The sequence below is a fragment of the Oncorhynchus mykiss genome, chromosome 8 (assembly GCF_013265735.2).
Source record: "Oncorhynchus mykiss isolate Arlee chromosome 8, USDA_OmykA_1.1, whole genome shotgun sequence".
Lineage (NCBI taxonomy): Eukaryota > Metazoa > Chordata > Actinopteri > Salmoniformes > Salmonidae > Oncorhynchus > Oncorhynchus mykiss.
Genome location: NC_048572.1, coordinates 86,920,549 through 86,944,326, shown reverse-complemented (window position 1 = coordinate 86,944,326; position 23,778 = coordinate 86,920,549). Strand labels below are relative to the sequence as shown.

General features: G+C 41.2%; 1 protein-coding gene across 2 annotated transcripts in view; it reads left to right on the top strand.

Annotated features, from left to right (window-relative positions):
* Nucleotides 1–23,726, top strand: part of LOC110517235 (GTP-binding protein Rheb) — a 32,777-nt gene extending 9,051 nt beyond the window's left edge. The window contains exons 3-9 of one of the 2 annotated variants that reach the window (XR_005052993.1): nt 589–656; nt 1,012–1,094; nt 8,618–8,674; nt 11,146–11,193; nt 11,551–11,632; nt 21,749–21,931; nt 22,106–23,726. Coding sequence is in view for 1 of the 2 variants with exons in the window: in XM_036986640.1 (XP_036842535.1) it covers nt 589–656; nt 1,012–1,094; nt 8,618–8,674; nt 11,146–11,193; nt 11,551–11,632; nt 21,749–21,841 (431 nt within the window). In the remaining variant the exon portion in view is untranslated. Of the gene's footprint in view, nt 1–588; nt 657–1,011; nt 1,095–8,617; nt 8,675–11,145; nt 11,194–11,550; nt 11,633–21,748 lie in introns of both variants that reach the window. The other variant, XM_036986640.1, reaches the window with a different exon arrangement.
* Nucleotides 23,727–23,778: the final 52 nt, after the last annotated feature.

The window sequence follows — 23,778 nt, the reverse complement described above, 5'->3', positions numbered from 1 at the left end:
GAGTCATTTAGCAGACTCTCTTATCCAGAACCACTAAGCTGACTCTCTTATCCAGAGCCACTTACAGTAGTGAGTCAGTTAGCAGACTCTCTTATCCAGAGCCACTACAGTAGTGAGTCATTTAGCAGACTCTCTTACCTAGATCCACTACAGTAGTGAGTCATTTAGCAGACTCTCTTATCCAGAGCCACTACGGTAGTGAGTCATTTAGCAGACTCTCTTATCTAGATCCACTACGGTAGTGAATAATTTTAGCAGACTCTTATCTAGAGCCACTTACAGTTAGTGCATTCATCTGAAGATAACTCGGTGAGACAACCACATACAGTATCACAGCCATAGTAAGTCCATGTTTCCTCATGACAATAGCTATCAGCAGCCAGAACCCTGTAGGACAAGACCGATGTTAATTACTATGGCGACAACACTACACTTCAATTGACCGAGCAAGACTATACGACTCCTCTTTGCCCCCTGAAACAGCAGAAGTCCCTCCCCAGCTATTGGAGCACATCGCTAGGCAGTCATAGACAACTCCATCACAACATACAAAGGGGACTTTTCTTTCTCTTCTCTCTTTTGCCGCAGCGTTTACCAAGATGATCACGATAAACGGACAAGAATACCACCTGCAGTTGGTAGACACAGCGGGACAGGTAGTAGTCACGCACCACAGGGATTTATTTTGAAAAAAAAAACATTTATACAAGACCTTACATTTCTACATTGACTCGTGGTTGGGGATCTCATGACGTCGTATCACCATTAGAATTGTAGAACACAGGCCATTCTAGAATGCGCCCTACCTCTAATTAGAATGCCAGCTGGGTACATTGCTTTACTCTCTGACACTATAAGGCCTAGATTCTAAGCGGTATACTAGTATGGACATTGGGACACTATGTTACAGTGTGCAGGCTAAGTACTTATTTCACACATTTCTCTGTCTCCCTCTTTCTCCTTCCCTTTCCTCTCTCTCCTCTACCCTCTCTCCCTCTCTGTCTTTTCCAGGATGAATACTCTATATTTCCTCAGACCTATTCCATAGATATCAATGGATACATCTTGGTCTACTCTGTCACGTCTAATAAAAGGTTAGTCAGCTATTTACTCAACTGTCTTTTAATGATTTAGATTGTGCAGAATGATCTGTAGTAGGGGTGATCAACGACTGAACAGGTTTTTACTTAAAAAAAATATATATATATGTTTTCTTAAGATTTGAATCAGACAGCTTTGTGTCTGAGGTAAAAACAAACGGAAGCATCATTATAAAATGTTTGAGAGAGTTGTTGTTAAACAGTCTGATGATGTTTTAAAGTTGTTCAAGGGATGTAACACATACACAAAGCCCAGACAAAATGAGTGGAACTGTGTTACAGCACTGTGCGGAACAACTGGCTGGTGTTTTTAACAGACATTTTCCAATCCTCACTCGACCAGCAACATGTGCCAGTATTGTGGAAAACCTCAATAATTATACCCATTCCTAAAGCATCTAATCCCTCTGTGCTGAATGACTACCGCCCCTGTCGCCTTGACATCCTTAGTAATGAAATGCCTGGAGAAACTTGTGGAAAGTCATATTCTCAGCGTCACCCGGAAGCTTCTCGACCCATTTCAGTTTGCCTATCAGCCTCAGAGGAGTTGATGATGCCATCCTTACCCTCCTCAACATGGTCTATAGTCATCTAGAGGGGGTATTAACATGGTCTATAGACATCTAGAGGGGGTATTAACATGGTCTATAGACATCTAGAGGGGGTATTAACATGGTCTATAGACATCTAGAGGGGGTATTAACATGGTCTATAGACATCTAGAGCCAAATCCCATGTTAGGGTTCTGTTTGTTGACTTTTATTCTGCCTTCAACACAATCCAGCCCTAAATTCTGGCACAGGGACTCATTCAGGACTTCTCCTTATATGGGGGGGGGGGGGGCTGGTTTTGTGGCTGTTGGACTTCCTGAGCCAACGCTCACAGCGAGTCAAAATAGCTCCCCACGTGTCGGACATACGCAATACCAACACAGGCGCTCCTCAGGGATGTGTTTTGTCTCCACTTCTGTACATCTTGTACACTAATAGTTGTACTAGTACCCATACTGACAGACACCTCGTTAAGTTCGCTGATGACACTGCCATGATCAGCCTGTTGCATGATGACGAGGAACATCATGGCCCGGTCCTAGATGACTTTGTAGAGTGGTGTTACGAATCGCACTTGGTTCTCAATACCAACAAGACCAAAGAGATGTGCATAGACTTCAGGAACACCTACCTCTGCAACATCTATCAGAGGTCAGAACATAGAGATTGTAGAGGAATACAAATACCTGGGTGTCCTCTTGGACGATAATCTTCAGTGGGGTAAATGTACAGACCTGATCTACAAAAAGAGCCAACAGAGACTGTACTTTCTCAAAAAGCTGGGATCTTTTAATGTAGACTGTACTATACTGACTCTGTTTTACAAATCTTTCAGTGAGAGTATTTTAACTTTTTGTGTTGTTTGTTGGTTTGGCAATTCCACTGTCAGCCAGAGAAATATGCTGAGAAGGATTATCACCACAGCAAGCAAGGTACTTGGAGTCAAACAGACAGGCCTGGATGAGATCTTTAAGGTCAGGGCCCTCCCCAAGGTACTTGGAGTCAAACAGACAGGCCTGGATGAGATCTTTAAGGTCAGGGCCCTCCCCAAGGTACTAGGAGTCAAACAGACAGGCCTGGATGAGATCTTTAAGGTCAGGGCCCTCCCCAAGGTACTTGGAGTCAGACAGACAGGCCTGGATGAGATCTTTACGGTCAGGGCCCTCCCCAAGGTACTAGGAGTCAAACAGACAGGCCTGTATGAGATCTTTAAGGTCAGGGCCCTCCCCAAGGTACTTGGAGTCAAACAGACAGGCCTGTATGAGATCTTTAAGGTCAGGGCCCTCTGCAAGGTACTAGGAGTCAAACAGACAGGCCTGGATGAGATCTTTAAGGTCAGGGCCCTCCCCAAGGTACTAGGAGTCAAACAGACAGGCCTGGATGAGATCTTTACGGTCAGGGCCCTCTGCAAGGTACTAGGAGTCAAACAGACAGGCCTGGATGAGATCTTTAAGGTCAGGGCCCTCCCCAAGGTACTAGGAGTCAAACAGACAGGCCTGGATGAGATCTTTAAGGTCAGGGCCCTCCCCAAGGTACTTGGAGTCAAACAGACAGGCCTGGATGAGATCTTTAAGGTCAGGGCCCTCCCCAAGGTACTTGGAGTCAAACAGACAGGCCTGGATGAGATCTTTAAGGTCAGGGCCCTCCCCAAGGTACTTGGAGTCAAACAGACAGGCCTGGATGAGATCTTTAAGGTCAGGACCCTCCCCAAGGTACTTGGAGTCAAACAGACAGGCCTGGATGAGATCTTTAAGGTCAGGGCCCTCTGCAAGGTACTAGGAGTCAAACAGACAGGCCTGGATGAGATATTTAAGGTCAGGGCCCTCCACAAGGTACTTGGAGTCAAACAGACAGGCCTGGATGAAATCTTTAAGGTCAGGGCCCTCCACAAGGTACTTGGAGTCAAACAGACAAGCCTGTATGAGATCTTTAAGGTCAGGGCCCTCCCCAAGGTACTTGGAGTCAAACAGACAGGCCTGGATGAGATCTTTAAGGTCAGGGCCCTCCCCAAGGTACTTGTAGTCAAACAGACAGGCCTGGATGAGATCTTTAAGGTCAGGGCCCTCCCCAAGGTACTTGGAGTCAAACAGACAGGCCTGGATGAGATCTTTAAGGTCAGGGCCCTCCACAAGGTACTTGGAGTCAAACAGACAGGCCTGGATGAAATCTTTAAGGTCAGGGCCCTCCACAAGGTACTTGGAGTCAAACAGACAAGCCTGGATGAGATCTTTAAGGTCAGGGCCCTCCCCAAGGTACTTGGAGTCAAACAGACAGGCCTGGATGAGATCTTTAAGGTCAGGGCCCTCCCCAAGGTACTTGTAGTCAAACAGACAGGCCTGGATGAGATCTTTAAGGTCAGGGCCCTCCCCAAGGTACTTGGAGTCAAACAGACAGGCCTGGATGAGATCTTTAAGGTCAGGGCCCTCCACAAGGTACTTGTAGTCAAACAGACAGGCCTGGATGAGATCTTTAAGGTCAGGGCCCTCCACAAGGTACTTTGAGTCAAACAGACAAGCCTGGATGAGATCTTTAAGGTCAGGGCCGTCCCCAAGGTACTTGGAGTCAAACAGACAGGCCTGGATGAGATCTTTAAGGTCAGGGCCCTCCCCAAGGTACTTGTAGTCAAACAGACAGGCCTGGATGAGATCTTTAAGGTCAGGGCCCTCCCCAAGGTACTTGGAGTCAAACAGACAGGCCTGGATGAGATCTTTAAGGTCAGGGCCCTCCACAAGGTACTTGTAGTCAAACAGACAGGCCTGGATGAGATCTTTAAGGTCAGGACCCTCCCCAAGGTACTTGGAGTCAATCAGACAGGCCTGGATGAGATCTTTAAGGTCAGGGCCCTCCCCAAGGTACTTGGAGTCAAACAGACAGGCCTGGATGATATCTTTAAGGTCAGGACCCTCCCCAAGGTACTTGGAGTCAAACAGACAGGCCTGGATGAGATCTTTAAGGTCAGGACCCTCCCCAAGGTACTAGGAGTCAAACAGACAGGCCTGGATGAGATCTTTAAGGTCAGGGCCCTCCCCAAGGTACTAGGAGTCAAACAGACAGGCCTGGATGAGATCTTTAAGGTCAGGGCCCTCCACAAGGTACTTGTAGTCAAACAGACAGGCCTGGATGAGATCTTTAAGGTCAGGGCCCTCCCCAAGGTACTTGGAGTCAAACAGACAGGCCTGGATGAGATCTTTAAGGTCAGGGCCCTCCACAAGGTACTTGGAGTCAAACAGACAGGCCTGGATGAGATCTTTAAGGTCAGGACCCTCCCCAAGGTACTTGGAGTCAAACAGACAGGCCTGGATGAGATCTTTAAGGTCAGGACCCTCCCCAAGGTACTAGGAGTCAAACAGACAGGCCTGGATGAGATCTTTAAGGTCAGGGCCCTCTCCAAGGTACTAGGAGTCAAACAGACAGGCCTGGATGAGATCTTTAAGGTCAGGGCCCTCCACAAGGTACTTGTAGTCAAACAGACAGGCCTGGATGAGATCTTTAAGGTCAGGGCCCTCCCCAAGGTACTTGGAGTCAAACAGACAGGCCTGGATGAGATCTTTAAGGTCAGGGCCCTCCACAAGGTACTTGGAGTCAAACAGACAGGCCTGGATGAGATCTTTAAGGTCAGGACCCTCCCCAAGGTACTTGGAGTCAAACAGACAGGCCTGGATGAGATCTTTAAGGTCAGGGCCCTCCCCAAGGTACTTGGAGTCAAACAGACAGGCCTGGATGAGATCTTTACGGTCAGGACCCTCCCCAAGGTACTTGGAGTCAAACAGACAGGCCTGGATGAGATCTTTAAGGTCAGGGCCCTCCACAAGGTACTTGGAGTCAAACAGACAGGCCTGGATGAGATCTTTAAGGTCAGGACCCTCCCCAAGGTACTTGGAGTCAAACAGACAGGCCTGGATGAGATCTTTAAGGTCAGGGCCCTCCCCAAGGTACTTGGAGTCAAACAGACAGGCCTGGATGAGATCTTTAAGGTCAGGACCCTCCCCAAGGTACTAGGAGTCAAACAGACAGGCCTGTATGAGATCTTTAAGGTCAGGGCTCTCCCCAAGGTACTTGGAGTCAAACACACAGGCCTGGATGAGATCTTAAAGGAGGTCAGGGCCCTCCACAAGGTACTTGGAGTCAAACAGACAAGCCTGTATGAGATCTTTAAGGTCAGGGCCCTCCCCAAGGTACTAGGAGTCAAACAGACAGGCCTGGATGAGATCCTTAAGGTCAGGGCTCTCCCCAAGGTACTTGGAGTCAAACACACAGGCCTGGGGGAGATCTTTAAGGTCAGGGCCCTCCCCAAGGTACTTGGAGTCAAACACACAGGCCTGGATGAGATCTTAAAGGAGGTCAGGGCCCTCCACAAGGTACTTGGAGTCAAACAGACAAGCCTGGATGAGATCCTTAAGGTCAGGGCCCTCCACAAAGTACTTGGAGTCAAACAGACAGGCCTGGATGAGATCTTTAAGGTCAGGGCCCTCTGCAAGGCTCACAAAATCATTTTAGACCTAAGCCACCCCCTGTACCCAGACTTTGAACTACTCCCCTCTGGGCGCAGGTATAGGGCACCGCTCAGCAGGAAAAACACAACTAGACAATAATTTGTGCCAGGTGTGATATCCCTCCTAAATAGCTCGGGCTGATGTTCCTATCCACTCAGTAAGGCCAGCAGGCTAATGTTCCTATCCACCCAGTAAGGCCAGCAGGCTAATGTTCCTATCCACTCAGTAAGGCCAGCAGGCTAATGTTCCTATCCACTCAGTAAGACCAGCAAGCTAATGTTCCTATAGACTCAGTAAGGCCAGCAGGCTAATGTTCCTATAGACTCAGTAAGGCCAGCAGGCTAATGTTCCTATAGACTCAGTAAGGCCAGCAGGCTAATGTTCCTATAGACTCAGTAAGGCCAGCAGTTCCTATCCACCCAGTAAGGCCAGCAGTTCCTATCCACCCAGTAAGGCCAGCAGGCTAATGTTCCTATCGATTCAAGGCCACCTGGCTGATGTTCCTATCCCACTCAGTAAGGCCAGCAGGCTAGTCTTTAAAAAAACAATGTTTATTGGTATGTAACTGTTATGAAAGTTGTATTGTCAATCTTGTTTTGTATTTAAACGCCACTTTGAACGTGTACATGACACTGCAACAAAATGTCCCCGTGGAGACAATAAAGTCAGTAAATTACTCCAGCCCTGCTCGAAGCTGATTCAGCTCATCAATGTCCTGATGAGCTGCTGATTCAGCTCATCGATGTCCTGATGAGCGGCTGATTCAGCTCATCGATGTCCTGATGAGCGGCTGATTCAGCTCATCGATGTCCTGATGAGCAGCTGATTCAGCTAATCAATGAAATGATGAGCAGCTGAATCTGGTGTATTAGAGTAGGGCTGGAGGAGGGTTGGTACCCCTGGTCTTCTACAATGACTGGATTAACTACATCAACACTTCCCAGACTGGGAATTTATGTATGACAGTATCTATGACAGAATTTATGTATGACATTATGTATTACAGTATATATGTATTACAGTATCTATGACAGTATCTATGACAGAATTTATGTATGACAGTATCTATGTATTACAGTATCTATGTATGACAGTATTTATGTATTACAGTATCTATGACAGAATTTATGTATGACATTATGTATGACAGTATGTATGTATGTATTACAGTATCTATGACAGAATGTATGACAGTATTTATGTATTACAGTATCTATGACAGTATGTATGACAGCATGGTTGACAGAATTTATATATGACAGTATTTATGTATTAAAGTATCTATGACAGTATCTATGACAGTATGTATCACAGTATTTATGTATTACAGTATCTATGACAGTATGTATGACAGCATGGTTGACAGAATTTATATATGACAGTATGTATGACAATATTTATGTATGACAGTATCTTTAACAGTATCTATGACAGTATCTAAAACAGTATTAATGACAGTATCTATTACAGTATGTTTGGCAGTATTAATGACAGTATCTATTACAGTATGTTTGGCAGTATTAATGACAGTATCTATGACAGTATCTATGACAGTATGTTTGACAGTATCTATAACAGTATTAATGACAGTATCTATGACAATATGTTTGACAGTATCTATGACAGTATGTTTGACAGTATTAATGGCAGTATTAATGACAGTATCTATGACAGTATGTTTGACAGTATTAATGACAGTATCTATGACAGTATGTTTGACAGTATTAAAAACAGTATCTATGACAGTATGTTTGACAGTATTAATGACAGTATCTATGACAGTATCTATAACAGTATGTTTGACAGTATCTATGACAGTATGTTTGACAGTATCTATGACAGTTTGTTTGACAGTATGTTTGACAGTATCTATAACAGTATGTTTGACAGTATCTATGACAGTATGTTTGACAGTATCTATGACAGTATGTTTGACAGTATTAATGACAGTATCTATAACAGTATGTTTGACAGTATCTATGACAGTATTAATGACAGTATCTATAACAGTATGTTTGACAGTATCTATGACAGTATGTTTGACAGTATCTATGACAGTATGTTTGACAGTATCTATAACAGTATGTTTGACACTATCTATGACAGTATCTATGACAGTATTAATGACAGTATCTATAACGGTATGTTTGACAGTATGTGTGACAGTATTAATGACAGTATCTATAACAGTGTGTGTGACAGTATTAATGACAGTATCTATAACAGTATGTTTGACAGTATTAATGACAGTATCTATGACAGTATCTATAACAGTATGTTTGACAGTATTAATGACAGTATCTATGACAGTATCTATGACAGTATTAATGACAGTATCTATAACAGTATTAATGACAGTATTAATGACAGTATCTATGACAATATCTATGACAGTATTAATGACAGTATCTATAACAGTATTAATGACAGTATCTATAACAGTATGTGTGACATTGTTTTTCTTCTCTTCCAGTTTTGAAGTAGTTCAGGTTATCCATGAAAAACTTCTGGATATGGTGGGGAAAGCTCAGTGAGTATCTACTGTAATCTGACTGTATATCTACTGTAATCTGACTGTATATTAACCCTCTGACTGTATATTAACCCTCTACTGTAATCTGACTGTATATTAACCCTCTACTGTAATCTGACTGTATATTAACCCTCTACTGTAATCTGACTGTATATTAACTCTCTGACTGTATATTAACCCTCTACTGTAATCTGACTGTATATTAACCCTCTACTGTAATCTGACTGTATATTAACCCTCTACTGTAATCTGACTGTATATTAACCCTCTACTGTAACCTGACATAGCATGCCTAAAATAAATGCCTGAAACTAAACTAACTAACCACATTCGGGGCATGATGAAGGAAACAAACTGTCTGAGGAGGTTTAACGTATCCCGTAAATGTGGAGTAGGAGTTAAAATAGAGTATTGCTCTGTTTAATATTGAGATGGAAAAAACTTCATAGAGAAAGCTAGCAAACGGAAGCTAGCTAGCTACTAGCCGGATATTAGATAGCGTCACTTAGCGATAATGGAATCGCTAACAAAGTTGACATCAACTGTATTGGTATGTGGTGTTTGTCGACTTTGTGGCACTTGCTCTGAAAGCTCAATGTTTCCCAGTCATACAGTGCTCTGAAGAAGTTTTTGCCCCCCCCCCTTACCCTCAATATGGGGTTGTGCCACCTTTAGCTGCAATGACTGCAACCAAATGCTTCCTGTAGTTCTTGATTGTGTGTTTTGGATCATTGTCTTGCTGCACGACCCAGCTGCACTTCAGCTTACAGACGGATGGCCTGATAATTGTCCTGTAGAATTCTCTGATACAGAGCAGAATTCATGGTTCCTTTAATTTGTATATCACCTTTATTTAACCAGGTAGGCTAGTTGAGAACATCTTTATTTAACCAGGTAGGCTAGTTGAGAACACCTTTATTTAACCAGGTAGGCTAGTTGAGAACAAGTTCGCATTTGCAACTGCGACCTCCTTCTATGAAGGCAAGTCGTCCAGGTCCTGAGGCAGCAAAGCATTCCCCAAACCATCACACTACCACCACCATGCTGGTCCCCAAACTATCACACTACCACCACCATGCTGGGCCATTGGGAATGAGGTTCTTACTGTAGAATGCAATGTTTGGTTTTCACCAGACATAATGGGATCCATCTCGAGTTCCATCTCCCACAGCGACGTAAGAGACTGATCAACAACTACAGGAAGTGGTTGGTTGGAGTCAGTGCAGCTACAGTAAATTCCTCCACAGCGATGTGAGAGACTGATCAACAACTACAGGAAGTGGTTGGTTGGAGTCAGTACAGCTACAGTAAATTCCTCCACAGTGATGTGAGAGACTGATCAACAACTACAGGAAGTGGTTGGTTGGAGTCAGTACAGCTACAGTAAATTCCTCCACAGTGATGTGAGAGACTGATCAACAACTACAGGAAGTGGTTGGTTGGAGTCAGTACAGCTACAGTAAATTCCTCCACAGTGATGTGAGAGACTGATCAACAACTACAGGAAGTGGTTGGTTGGAGTCAGTACAGCTACAGTAAATTCCTCCACAGTGATGTGAGAGACTGATCAACAACTACAGGAAGTGGTTGGTTGTAGTCAGTGCAGTTAAAGGTGGCACAACCAGTTATTGAGTGTAAGGGGGCGTTTACTTTTTCACACAGGGGAATTGTGTGTGGCATATCTTTGTTTATGAAATAATTTAAATAAGTGTGTAATTGTTGTGTTATTTGTTCACTCAGGTTACCCTTTATCTACTATTTGGTCTAGTATTTGGTGAAACCGGATGGCTTAGATTTTTGCAGATGAGGCTGAGGGTGCATCTACTGTGTCTATGTAACATTTGGGAATATGGGGTACAACATGTGGTTTTGTTCTGGGTACAACATGTGGGTTTGTCTTTGATACATGGGATACAACATGTGGTTTTGTCTTTGATACATGGGATACAACATGTGGTTTTGTTTTGATAGATGGGATACAACATGTGGTTTTGTCTTTGATACATGGGATACAACATGTGGTTTTGTCTTTGATACATGGGATACAACATGTGGTTTTGTCTTTGATACATGGGATACAACATGTGGTTTTGTCTTTGATACATGGGATACAACATGTGGTTTTGTCTTTGATACATGGGATACAACATATGGTTTTGTCTTTGATACATGGGATACAACATGTGGTTTTGTCTTTGATACATGGGATACAACATATGGTTTTGTCTTTGATACATGGGATACAACATATGGTTTTGTCTTTGATACATGGGATACAACATGTGGTTTTGTCTTTGATACATGGGATACAACATGTGGTTTTGTCTTTGATACATGGGATACAACATATGGTTTTGTCTTTGATACATGGGATACAACATATGGTTTTGTCTTTGATACATGGGATACAACATGTGGTTTTGTCTTTGATACATGGGATACAACATGTGGTTTTGTCTTTCTCTCAGAGTTCCTATTATGTTGGTGGGAAATAAGAACGACCTGCACATGGAAAGGTATGCTCCTTACTTACATACCTAGATACTGTCACACACTCACACTCACACAAACACTCACGCTCACACACACACACAGACTCACGCTCACACACACACATTCAACAGCTCTCTGATTCAGAAGGCCTGGGTTAAATGCGGAAGACACATTTCGGTTGACTGCATTCAGTTGTACAACTGACCTAGGTATCCCACTTCCCCTATCCCTTAAAAGCATTCTATCCTGTCGCTGTCGGGTTTGGAGTGATGTCATACAGAGACTCCATCCCCCTAACCTGTGGTGTGTGACGTGTGTGTGTGTGTGTGACGTGTGTGTGTGTGGTATCTGATTGGTGTGATGTCTCTTTTGAATTCCAGGGTGATCAGCTGTGAGGAAGGGAAGTCACTAGCAGAATCGTGGAACGCTGCCTTCATGGAATCCTCAGCTAAAGAGAACCAGGTGAAAACACCTAGAACACATGTCCATCCAATAGAACCTGGAGGCACAAAAAAACACTTCTGGTACTTGTTTCTACCTGGTCGTTAATCACCGGGTGTCCCAGGTCTGAATTAGTCCTTTGATTTGGAATGAGAGAATGAAAACCTGAAGAAGTGTTTGAGTCCTCCATGACCGACATTGAACAGCCCTGCCATGGACCAAAAGCACTAGTCACCTCATCATCAAACCTTTGAGTAGTGGAATCAGGTGTGTAGTACTAGACAAAAAGACTCTAGGACCGGGATTGAACAGCCCTGCCATGGACCAAAAGCCCTAATCACCTCATCATCAAACCTTTGAGTAGTGGAATCAGGTGTGTAGTACTAGACAAAAAGACTCAAAAAATATGCACATATTTGGGTCCCTAGGACCGGGATTGAACAAACAGTGCTATGGGCACTGACGCTTGGAGGTCTACAGGCCTGTAATTGCAGTACTCTGTACTCTACAGCAGGGGGCAGCCCAGCTCTCCCCACTATTGAAAGGAATATTCCAGCCCAGAGATGTTGAGGCACTGTTCAGTCTCTCTTTCTGTCAGACGGCTGTGTCATAGTAGATAGTAAAGTAGCCTCAATTCTAGTCTAGTATGTCCTAGTCTGCTTTAGTCTGTTCTATTGTAGTCTGTTCTATTCTACTGAAGTCTGTTCTATTCTACTGTAGTCTGTTCTATTCTACTGTAGTCTGTTCTATTCTACTGTAGTCTGTTCTACTGTAGTCTGCTCTATTCTACTGTAGTCTGTTCTATTCTACTGTAGTCTGTTCTATTCTACTGAAGTCTGTTCTATTCTACTGTAGTCTGTTCTACTGTAGTCTGCTCTATTCTACTGTAGTCTGTTCTATTCTACTGTAGTCTGTTCTACTGTAGTCTGCTCTATTCTACTGTAGTCTGCTCTATTCTACTGTAGTCTGTTCTATTCTACTGTAGTCTGTTCTATTCTACTGTAGTCTGTTCTACTGTAGTCTGCTCTATTCTACTGTAGTCTGTTCTATTCTACTGTAGTCTGTCCTATTCTACTGAAGTCTGTTCTATTCTACTGTAGTCTGTTCTACTGTAGACTGCTCTATTCTACTGTAGTCTGTTCTATTCTACTGTAGTCTGTTCTACTGTAGTCTGCTCAATTCTACTGTAGTCTGTTCTATTCTACTGAAGTCTGTTCTATTCTACTGTAGTCTGTTCTACTGTAGTCTGCTCTATTCTACTGTAGTCTGTTCTATTCTACTGTAGTCTGTTCTACTGTAGTCTGCTCTATTCTACTGTAGTCTGTTCTATTCTACTGTAGTCTGCTCTATTCTACTGTAGTCTGTTCTATTCTACTGAAGTCTATTCTATTCTACTGTAGTCTGTTCTACTGTAGTCTGCTCTATTCTACTGTAGTCTGTTCTATTCTACTGTAGTCTGTTCTACTGTAGTCTGCTCTATTCTACTGTAGTCTGTTCTATTCTACTGTAGTCTGTTCTATTCTACTGTAGTCTGTTCTACTGTAGTCTGTTCTACTGTAGTCTATTCTACTGTAGTCTATTCTACTGTAGTCTGTTCTATTCTACTGTAGTCTATTCTATTCTACTGTAGTCTGTTCTACTGTAGTCTGTTCTATTCTACTGTAGTCTGTTCTATTCTACTGTAGCCTGTTCTATTCTACTGTAGTCTGTTCTACTGTAGTCTTTTCTATTCTACTGTAGTCTGTTCTATTCTACTGTATCCTGTTCTATTCTACTGTAGCCTGTTCTATTCTACTGTAGCCTGTTCTACTGTAGTCTGTTCTATTCTACTTTGTCTGTTCCATTCTACTGTAGTCTGTTCTATTCTACCGTAGTCTGTTCTGTTCTACTGTAGTCCTACTGTAGTCTGTTCTATTCTACCGTAGTCTGTTCTATTCTACTGTAGTCTGTTCTATTCTACCGTAGTCTGCTCTATTCTACTGTAGTCTGTTCTATTCTACTGTAGTCTGTTCTACTGTAGTCTGCTCTATTCTACTGTAGTCTGTTCTATTCTACTGTAGTCTGTTATACTGTAGTCTGCTCTATTCTACTGTAGTCTGTTCTAATCTACTGTAGTCTATTCTACTGTAGTCTGTTCTATTCTACTGTAGTCTGTTCTACTGTAGTCTGTTCTATTCTACTGTAGTCTGTTCTACTGTAGTCTGTTCTATTCTACTGTAGTCTGTTCTATTCTACTGTAGCCTGTTCTATTCTACTGTATTCTATTCTATTCTACTGTAGTCTGTTCTATTCTACTGTAGTCTGTTCTACTGTAGTCTGTTCTATTCTACTGTAGCCTCTTCTATTCTACTGTTGTCTGTTCTACTGTAGTCTTTTCTATTCTACTGTAGCCTGTTCTATTCTACTGTAGCCTGTTCTATTCTACTGTAGCCTGTTCTACTTTGTCTGTTCCATTCTACTGTAGTCTGTTCTATTCTACTGTAGTCTGTTTTATTCTACTGTAGTCTGTTCTATTCTGCTGTAGTCTATTCTACTGTAGTCTGTTCTATTCTACTGTAGTCTGTTCTATTCTACTGTAGTCTGTTCTACTTTGTCTGTTCTATTCTACCGTAGTCTGTTCTATTCTACCGTAGTCTGTTCCACTGTAGTCTGTTCTATTCTACTGGGTTCTACTGTATTCTCTTCTATTCTACTGTAGTCTGTTCTATTCTACTGTATTCTGTTCTATTCTACTGTATTCTGTTCTATTCTACTGTAGTCTGTTATATTCTACCGTAGTCTGTTCTATCTACCGTAGTCTGTTCTGTTCTACCGTAGTCTGTTCTGTTCTACCGTAGTCTGTTCTACCGTAGTCTGTTCTAGTCTACCGTAGTCTGTTCTATTCTACCGTAGTCTGTTCTGTTCTACCGTAGTCTGTTCTGTTCTACTGTAGTCTGTTCTATTCTACCGTAGTCTGTTCTGTTCTACCGTAGTCTGTTCTATTCTACTGTAGTCTGTTCTATTCTACTGTAGTCTGTTCTATTCTACTGGAGTCTGTTCTGTTCTACTGTAGTCTGTTCTGTTCTACTGTAGTCTGTTCTACTGTAGTCTATTCTACTGTAGTCTGTTCTATTCTACTGTAGTCTATTCTATTCTACTGTAGTCTGTTCTATTCTACTGTAGTCTGTTCTACTGTAGTCTGTTCTATTCTACTGTAGTCTGTTCTATTCTACTGTAGCCTGTTCTATTCTACTGTAGTCTGTTCTACTGTAGTCTTTTCTATTCTACTGTAGTCTGTTCTATTCTACTGTATCCTGTTCTATTCTACTGTAGCCTGTTCTATTCTACTGTAGCCTGTTCTACTGTAGTCTGTTCTATTCTACTTTGTCTGTTCCATTCTACTGTAGTCTGTTATATTCTACCGTAGTCTGTTCTGTTCTACTGTAGTCTGTTCTATTCTACCGTAGTCTGTTCTATTCTACTGAAGTCTGTTCTATTCTACTGTAGTCTGTTCTACTGTAGTCTGCTCTATTCTACTGTAGTCTGTTCTATTCTACTGTAGTCTGTTCTACTGTAGTCTGCTCTATTCTACTGTAGTCTGTTATATTCTACTGTAGTCTATTCTACTGTAGTCTGTTCTATTCTACTGTAGTCTGTTCTACTGTAGTCTGTTCTATTCTACTGTAGTCTGTTCTATTCTACTGTAGCCTGTTCTATTCTACTGTAGTCTATTCTATTCTACTGTAGTCTGTTCTATTCTACTGTGTTCTATTCTACTGTAGTCTGTTCTATTCTACTGTAGTCTGTTCTATTCTACTGTAGTGTGTTCTATTCTACTGTAGCCTGTTCTATTCTACTGTAGTCTGTTCTACTTTGTCTGTTCCATTCTACTGTAGTCTGTTCTATTCTACTGTAGCCTGTTCTATTCTACTGTAGTCTGTTCTATTCTGCTGTAGTCTATTCTACTGTAGTCTGTTCTATTCTACTGTAGTCTGTTCTATTCTACTGTAGTCTGTTCTACTGTAGTCTGTTCTATTCTACCGTAGTCTGTTCTATTCTACCGTAGTCTGTTCCACTGTAGTCTGTTCTATTCTACTGGGTTCTACTGTATTCTCTTCTATTCTACTGTAGTCTGTTCTATTCTACTGTATTCTGTTCTATTCTACCGTAGTCTGTTCTGTTCTACCGTAGTCTGGTCTGTTCTACCGTAGTCTGTTCTGTTCTACCGTAGTCTGTTCTATTCTACCGTAGTCTGTTCTGTTCTACCGTAGTCTGTTCTGTTCTACTGTAGTCTGTTCTATTCTACTGGAGTCTGTTCTATTCTACTGGAGTCTGTTCTATTCTACTGGAGTCTGTTCTATTCTACTGTATTCTGTTCTATTCTACTGTAGTCTGTTATATTCTACCGTAGTCTGTTCTATCTACCGTAGTCTGTTCTGTTCTACCGTAGTCTGTTCTGTTCTACCGTAGTCTGTTCTACCGTAGTCTGTTCTATTCTACCGTAGTCTGTTCTATTCTACCGTAGTCTGTTCTGTTCTACCGTAGTCTGTTCTGTTCTACTGTAGTCTGTTCTATTCTACCGTAGTCTGTTCTGTTCTACCGTAGTCTGTTCTATTCTACTGTAGTCTGTTCTATTCTACTGTAGTCTGTTCTATTCTACTGGAGTCTGTTCTGTTCTACTGTAGTCTGTTCTGTTGTACTGTAGTCTGTTCTACTGTAGTCTATTCTACTGTAGTCTGTTCTATTCTACTGTAGTCTATTCTATTCTACTGTAGTCTGTTCTATTCTACTGTAGTCTGTTCTACTGTAGTCTGTTCTATTCTACTGTAGTCTGTTCTATTCTACTGTAGCCTGTTCTATTCTACTGTAGTCTGTTCTACTGTAGTCTTTTCTATTCTACTGTAGTCTGTTCTATTCTACTGTATCCTGTTCTATTCTACTGTAGCCTGTTCTATTCTACTGTAGCCTGTTCTACTGTAGTCTGTTCTATTCTACTTTGTCTGTTCCATTCTACTGTAGTCTGTTCTATTCTACCGTAGTCTGTTCTGTTCTACTGTAGTCTGTTCTATTCTACCGTAGTCTGTTCTATTCTACTGAAGTCTGTTCTATTCTACTGTAGTCTGTTCTACTGTAGTCTGCTCTATTCTACTGTAGTCTGTTCTATTCTACTGTAGTCTGTTCTACTGTAGTCTGCTCTATTCTACTGTAGTCTGTTATATTCTACTGTAGTCTATTCTACTGTAGTCTGTTCTATTCTACTGTAGTCTGTTCTACTGTAGTCTGTTCTATTCTACTGTAGTCTGTTCTATTCTACTGTAGCCTGTTATATTCTACTGTAGCCTGTTCTATTCTACTGTATTCTATTCTATTCTACTGTAGTCTGTTCTATTCTACTGTAGTCTGTTCTACTGTAGTCTGTTCTATTCTACTGTAGCCTCTTCTATTCTACTGTTGTCTGTTCTACTGTAGTCTTTTCTATTCTACTGTAGCCTGTTCTATTCTACTGTAGCCTGTTCTATTCTACTGTAGCCTGTTCTACTTTGTCTGTTCCATTCTACTGTAGTCTGTTCTATTCTACTGTAGTCTGTTTTATTCTACTGTAGTCTGTTCTATTCTGCTGTAGTCTATTCTACTGTAGTCTGTTCTATTCTACTGTAGTCTGTTCTATTCTACTGTAGTCTGTTCTACTTTGTCTGTTCTATTCTACCGTAGTCTGTTCTATTCTACCGTAGTCTGTTCCACTGTAGTCTGTTCTATTCTACTGGGTTCTACTGTATTCTCTTCTATTCTACTGTAGTCTGTTCTATTCTACTGTATTCTGTTCTATTCTACTGTATTCTGTTCTATTCTACTGTAGTCTGTTATATTCTACCGTAGTCTGTTCTATCTACCGTAGTCTGTTCTGTTCTACCGTAGTCTGTTCTGTTCTACCGTAGTCTGTTCTACCGTAGTCTGTTCTAGTCTACCGTAGTCTGTTCTATTCTACCGTAGTCTGTTCTGTTCTACCGTAGTCTGTTCTGTTCTACTGTAGTCTGTTCTATTCTACCGTAGTCTGTTCTGTTCTACCGTAGTCTGTTCTATTCTACTGTAGTCTGTTCTATTCTACTGTAGTCTGTTCTATTCTACTGGAGTCTGTTCTGTTCTACTGTAGTCTGTTCTGTTCTACTGTAGTCTGTTCTACTGTAGTCTATTCTACTGTAGTCTGTTCTATTCTACTGTAGTCTATTCTATTCTACTGTAGTCTGTTCTATTCTACTGTAGTCTGTTCTACTGTAGTCTGTTCTATTCTACTGTAGTCTGTTCTATTCTACTGTAGCCTGTTCTATTCTACTGTAGTCTGTTCTACTGTAGTCTTTTCTATTCTACTGTAGTCTGTTCTATTCTACTGTATCCTGTTCTATTCTACTGTAGCCTGTTCTATTCTACTGTAGCCTGTTCTACTGTAGTCTGTTCTATTCTACTTTGTCTGTTCCATTCTACTGTAGTCTGTTATATTCTACCGTAGTCTGTTCTGTTCTACTGTAGTCTGTTCTATTCTACCGTAGTCTGTTCTATTCTACTGAAGTCTGTTCTATTCTACTGTAGTCTGTTCTACTGTAGTCTGCTCTATTCTACTGTAGTCTGTTCTATTCTACTGTAGTCTGTTCTACTGTAGTCTGCTCTATTCTACTGTAGTCTGTTATATTCTACTGTAGTCTATTCTACTGTAGTCTGTTCTATTCTACTGTAGTCTGTTCTACTGTAGTCTGTTCTATTCTACTGTAGTCTGTTCTATTCTACTGTAGCCTGTTCTATTCTACTGTAGTCTATTCTATTCTACTGTAGTCTGTTCTATTCTACTGTGTTCTATTCTACTGTAGTCTGTTCTATTCTACTGTAGTCTGTTCTATTCTACTGTAGTGTGTTCTATTCTACTGTAGCCTGTTCTATTCTACTGTAGTCTGTTCTACTTTGTCTGTTCCATTCTACTGTAGTCTGTTCTATTCTACTGTAGCCTGTTCTATTCTACTGTAGTCTGTTCTATTCTGCTGTAGTCTATTCTACTGTAGTCTGTTCTATTCTACTGTAGTCTGTTCTATTCTACTGTAGTCTGTTCTACTGTAGTCTGTTCTATTCTACCGTAGTCTGTTCTATTCTACCGTAGTCTGTTCCACTGTAGTCTGTTCTATTCTACTGGGTTCTACTGTATTCTCTTCTATTCTACTGTAGTCTGTTCTATTCTACTGTATTCTGTTCTATTCTACCGTAGTCTGTTCTGTTCTACCGTAGTCTGGTCTGTTCTACCGTAGTCTGTTCTGTTCTACCGTAGTCTGTTCTATTCTACCGTAGTCTGTTCTGTTCTACCGTAGTCTGTTCTGTTCTACTGTAGTCTGTTCTATTCTACTGGAGTCTGTTCTATTCTACTGGAGTCTGTTCTATTCTACTGGAGTCTGTTCTATTCTACTGTATTCTGTTCTATTCTACTGTAGTCTGTTATATTCTACCGTAGTCTGTTCTATCTACCGTAGTCTGTTCTGTTCTACCGTAGTCTGTTCTGTTCTACCGTAGTCTGTTCTACCGTAGTCTGTTCTATTCTACCGTAGTCTGTTCTATTCTACCGTAGTCTGTTCTGTTCTACCGTAGTCTGTTCTGTTCTACTGTAGTCTGTTCTATTCTACCGTAGTCTGTTCTGTTCTACCGTAGTCTGTTCTATTCTACTGTAGTCTGTTCTATTCTACTGTAGTCTGTTCTATTCTACTGGAGTCTGTTCTGTTCTACTGTAGTCTGTTCTGTTGTACTGTAGTCTGTTCTACTGTAGTCTATTCTACTGTAGTCTGTTCTATTCTACTGTAGTCTATTCTATTCTACTGTAGTCTGTTCTATTCTACTGTAGTCTGTTCTACTGTAGTCTGTTCTATTCTACTGTAGTCTGTTCTATTCTACTGTAGCCTGTTCTATTCTACTGTAGTCTGTTCTACTGTAGTCTTTTCTATTCTACTGTAGTCTGTTCTATTCTACTGTATCCTGTTCTATTCTACTGTAGCCTGTTCTATTCTACTGTAGCCTGTTCTACTGTAGTCTGTTCTATTCTACTTTGTCTGTTCCATTCTACTGTAGTCTGTTCTATTCTACCGTAGTCTGTTCTGTTCTACTGTAGTCTGTTCTATTCTACCGTAGTCTGTTCTATTCTACTGAAGTCTGTTCTATTCTACTGTAGTCTGTTCTACTGTAGTCTGCTCTATTCTACTGTAGTCTGTTCTATTCTACTGTAGTCTGTTCTACTGTAGTCTGCTCTATTCTACTGTAGTCTGTTATATTCTACTGTAGTCTATTCTACTGTAGTCTGTTCTATTCTACTGTAGTCTGTTCTACTGTAGTCTGTTCTATTCTACTGTAGTCTGTTCTATTCTACTGTAGCCTGTTATATTCTACTGTAGTCTATTCTATTCTACTGTAGTCTGTTCTATTCTACTGTGTTCTATTCTACTGTAGTATGTTATATTCTACTGTAGTCTGTTCTATTCTACTGTAGTGCGTTCTATTCTACTGTAGCCTGTTCTATTCTACTGTAGTCTGTTCTACTTTGTCTGTTCCATTCTACTGTAGTCTGTTCTATTCTACTGTAGCCTGTTCTATTCTACTGTAGTCTGTTCTATTCTGCTGTAGTCTATTCTACTGTAGTCTGTTCTATTCTACTGTAGTCTGTTCTATTCTACTGTAGTCTGTTCTACTGTAGTCTGTTCTATTCTACCGTAGTCTGTTCTATTCTACCGTAGTCTGTTCCACTGTAGTCTGTTCTATTCTACTGGGTTCTACTGTATTCTCTGCTATTCTACTGTAGTCTGTTCTATTCTACTGTATTCTGTTCTATTCTACCGTAGTCTGTTCTGTTCTACCGTAGTCTGGTCTGTTCTACCGTAGTCTGTTCTGTTCTACCGTAGTCTGTTCTATTCTACCGTAGTCTGTTCTGTTCTACCGTAGTCTGTTCTGTTCTACTGTAGTCTGTTCTATTCTACCGTAGTCTGTTCTATTCTACTGGAGTCTGTTCTATTCTACTGGAGTCTGTTCTATTCTACTGGAGTCTGTTCTATTCTACTGTACTCTATTCTACTGTAGTCTATTCTACTGCAGTCTGTTCTATTCTACTGTAGTCTGTTCTATTCTACTGTAGTCTGTTCTACTGTAGTCTTTTCTATTCTACTGTATTCTGTTCTATTCTACTGTATTCTGTTCTAATCAACTGTAGCCTGTTCTATTCTACTGTAGCCTGTTCTACTGTAGTCTGTTCTATTCTACTTTGTCTGTTCCATTCTACTGTAGTCTGTTCTATTCTACTGTAGTCTGTTCTAATATAGTCTGTTCTATTCTACTGTAGTCTATTCTACTGTAGTCTGTTCTATTCTACTGTAGTCTGTTCTATTCTACTGTAGTCTGTTCTATTCTACTGTAGTCTGTTCTACTGTAGTCTGTTCTATTCTACTGTAGTCTGTTCTATTCTACTGTAGTCTGTTCTATTCTACTGTAGTCTATTCTACTGTAGTCTGTTCTATTCTACTGTAGTCTGTTCTATTCTACTGTAGTCTGTTCTATTCTACTGTAGTCTGTTCTATTCTACTGTAGTCTGTTCTACTGTAGTCTGTTCTATTCTACTGTAGTCTGTTCTATTCTACTGTAGTCTGTTCTATTCTACTGTAGTCTATTCTACTGTAGTCTGTTCTATTCTACTGTAGTCTGTTCTATTCTACTGTAGTCTGTTCTATTCTACTGTAGTCTGTTCTACTGTAGTCTGTTCTATTCTACTGTAGTCTGTTCTATTCTACTGTAGTCTGTTCTATTCTACTGTAGTCTATTCTACTGTAGGTTGTTCTATTCTACCGTAGTCTGTTCTATTCTACCGTAGTCTGTTCCACTGTAGTCTGTTCTATTCTACTGGGTTCTACTGTATTCTGTTCTATTCTACTGTAGTCTGTTCTATTCTACTGGGTTCTACTGTATTCTGTTCTATTCTAATGGGTTCTACTGTATTCTACTCTTATTCTGTTTCTGCTTTCTCAGACGGCAGTGGAGGTGTTATATTCTAACCTGTGTGTGTTGTGTGTGTGTGTGTGTGTGTGTGTGTGTGTGTGTGTGTGTGTGTGTGTGTGTGTGTGTGTGTGTGTGTGTGTGTGTGTGTGTCAGACGGCGGTGGAGGTGTTCAAGAGGATGATCCTGGAGGCGGAGAAGCTGGAAGGCGGCGTCCAACCAGGGAAGACTTCCTGCTCCTTGATGTAGAGCTGCTGATCAATCAGAACAGAGAACCGAACACTACACTGGGATATCCAGATACTTGAAGGCTTCCTGCCAGTACAACTACTACTCTTCCAACTGTCTTCAACTGTCTTCAACTGTCTTCAACTGTCTTCCAACTGTCTTCAACTGTCTTCAACTGTCTTCAACTGTCTTCCAACTGTCTTCAACTGTCTTCCAACTGTCTTCCAACTGTCTTCAACTGTCTTCAACTGTCTTCAACTGTCTTCAACTGTCTTCAACTGTCTTCAACTGTCTTCAACTGTCTTCAACTGTCAACTCACCAACAGTTTATTTTTTCAGTATTTCTGTTTGTCATGAAAGGGTGAGTGGCTGTCATACTGTACATTTCCCACAATCCACTTCTCGTCTGTTCTGTGCTCAGCCCTGATGCGAAACTGAGAGCCACGTCCAGAAATAACCCCTAGACCCTCCACCCTTACACCCCCCCCCCCCCCCCTTAGTCACTTCTCTTAGCCCCTAGCAGACAAGGGGTGGGGTTTAGGGTCTGTTTCTGTAACCTTGTTTGACCATCCCGATCTTGCAAAAGTACAGCGGTCAGGATGGTGTATCAGACTACTGTTTCTCATAAAGACGTATCAGAAACTATGTCTGGCTTCTCACATGGGGCTGCACAGGTGTCCGTTCTGGCTTTATGGCGGACGGGTGACTATGGAAGAATCAGAGATGTTCAACCTCCTCGTATTAGAGATGCTATGAAGAACGAACATTCCCTTCTATTGAATTGTGTTTTTTAAAATGTTTTTTATTTAAACAATTGATTGTTTTATCTTCTTTTCTCTGTCCATGTAATTAGTCCGCTGTGTCACCAGGATGGAGCTAGCATGCCATGGTTGTTTTTACCCATACTAAGCTGTTCATTTTAGTGTATTGTTTCAAAGGGAAACAAACACTCATTAGGATCAGGTGTGGTTAATTAGTGGGCGTGGCCAACACACCTGACCACGCTTAAAAAAATACAGCATAGAGAGTTGTCTTGATGCAGAGAACGGTTTTTAAATCACTTTAGTAACGTTGAGAGAATGTTTTCTGTGGTTTTTATGGAACTTTTGGAACAATTTGAAAACATGACTTTAAATAAAACCACGAGGAAACCTGTAGGAAACGTCATGCTGTAGTACTGAAATTCCCACAGAAGAACTTTTCTTAACGTTCACTGAACTATTTTAAAATGTTAAACCAGTTGTAGAACGTTTCTAGAACATTACCAAAATTGAAATTAAATGTAACCATGTTTGACATTTTAGGAAACGTTCTGTTAAAGTAATGAAATACCGAGAAAATATCATTTTCGAAAGTTACATAATTGTGCTGAGAATGTTCCAAAGCCAATCAACTACCCTGCACCGTTCCCAGAACGTTGTGAGAAGGTTGTATGCAAAATAACCATAGGACAACCGCACTCTCACCAAGCACTAAGAAACGTTCTCAGAACGTCGTGTGCTTGCTGGGCTCTGTCATTGTTGTCATTGTCAATCCGTACATCACTAAAACTTTTTTATAGGAAATCTTCCAATAAACTTCAGGGAGAATCCTAACTTCCTTAAGTCAAATATTCAGCTCGTCTCCCATTGACATCAACGCATGAATAAGTGAACATTTCATTTATGTGTAAGTTAAGATTTGTTCTTTAGTCATATCTGATGCATTAGTAGCTGTTCATCTGTCCCTCTAGCTCTTTCTTTATCTACTTTATTTTCCCACATCGTTGTCAGTCAGATGTGTCTCCCCCCCACCCCCCACCCCATAGCTGTTTTTGTCACCAGACAAAATATCTGCATCGTATTTTCTAACGTTGTACAAAAGTGTTTTTTGATTGTAATCATTAAATGAAAAATGGATTATTTCAGAAGTGTTTGTTGTATAATTCCTGCGATGATGATTGATACACTTTGCTCAGA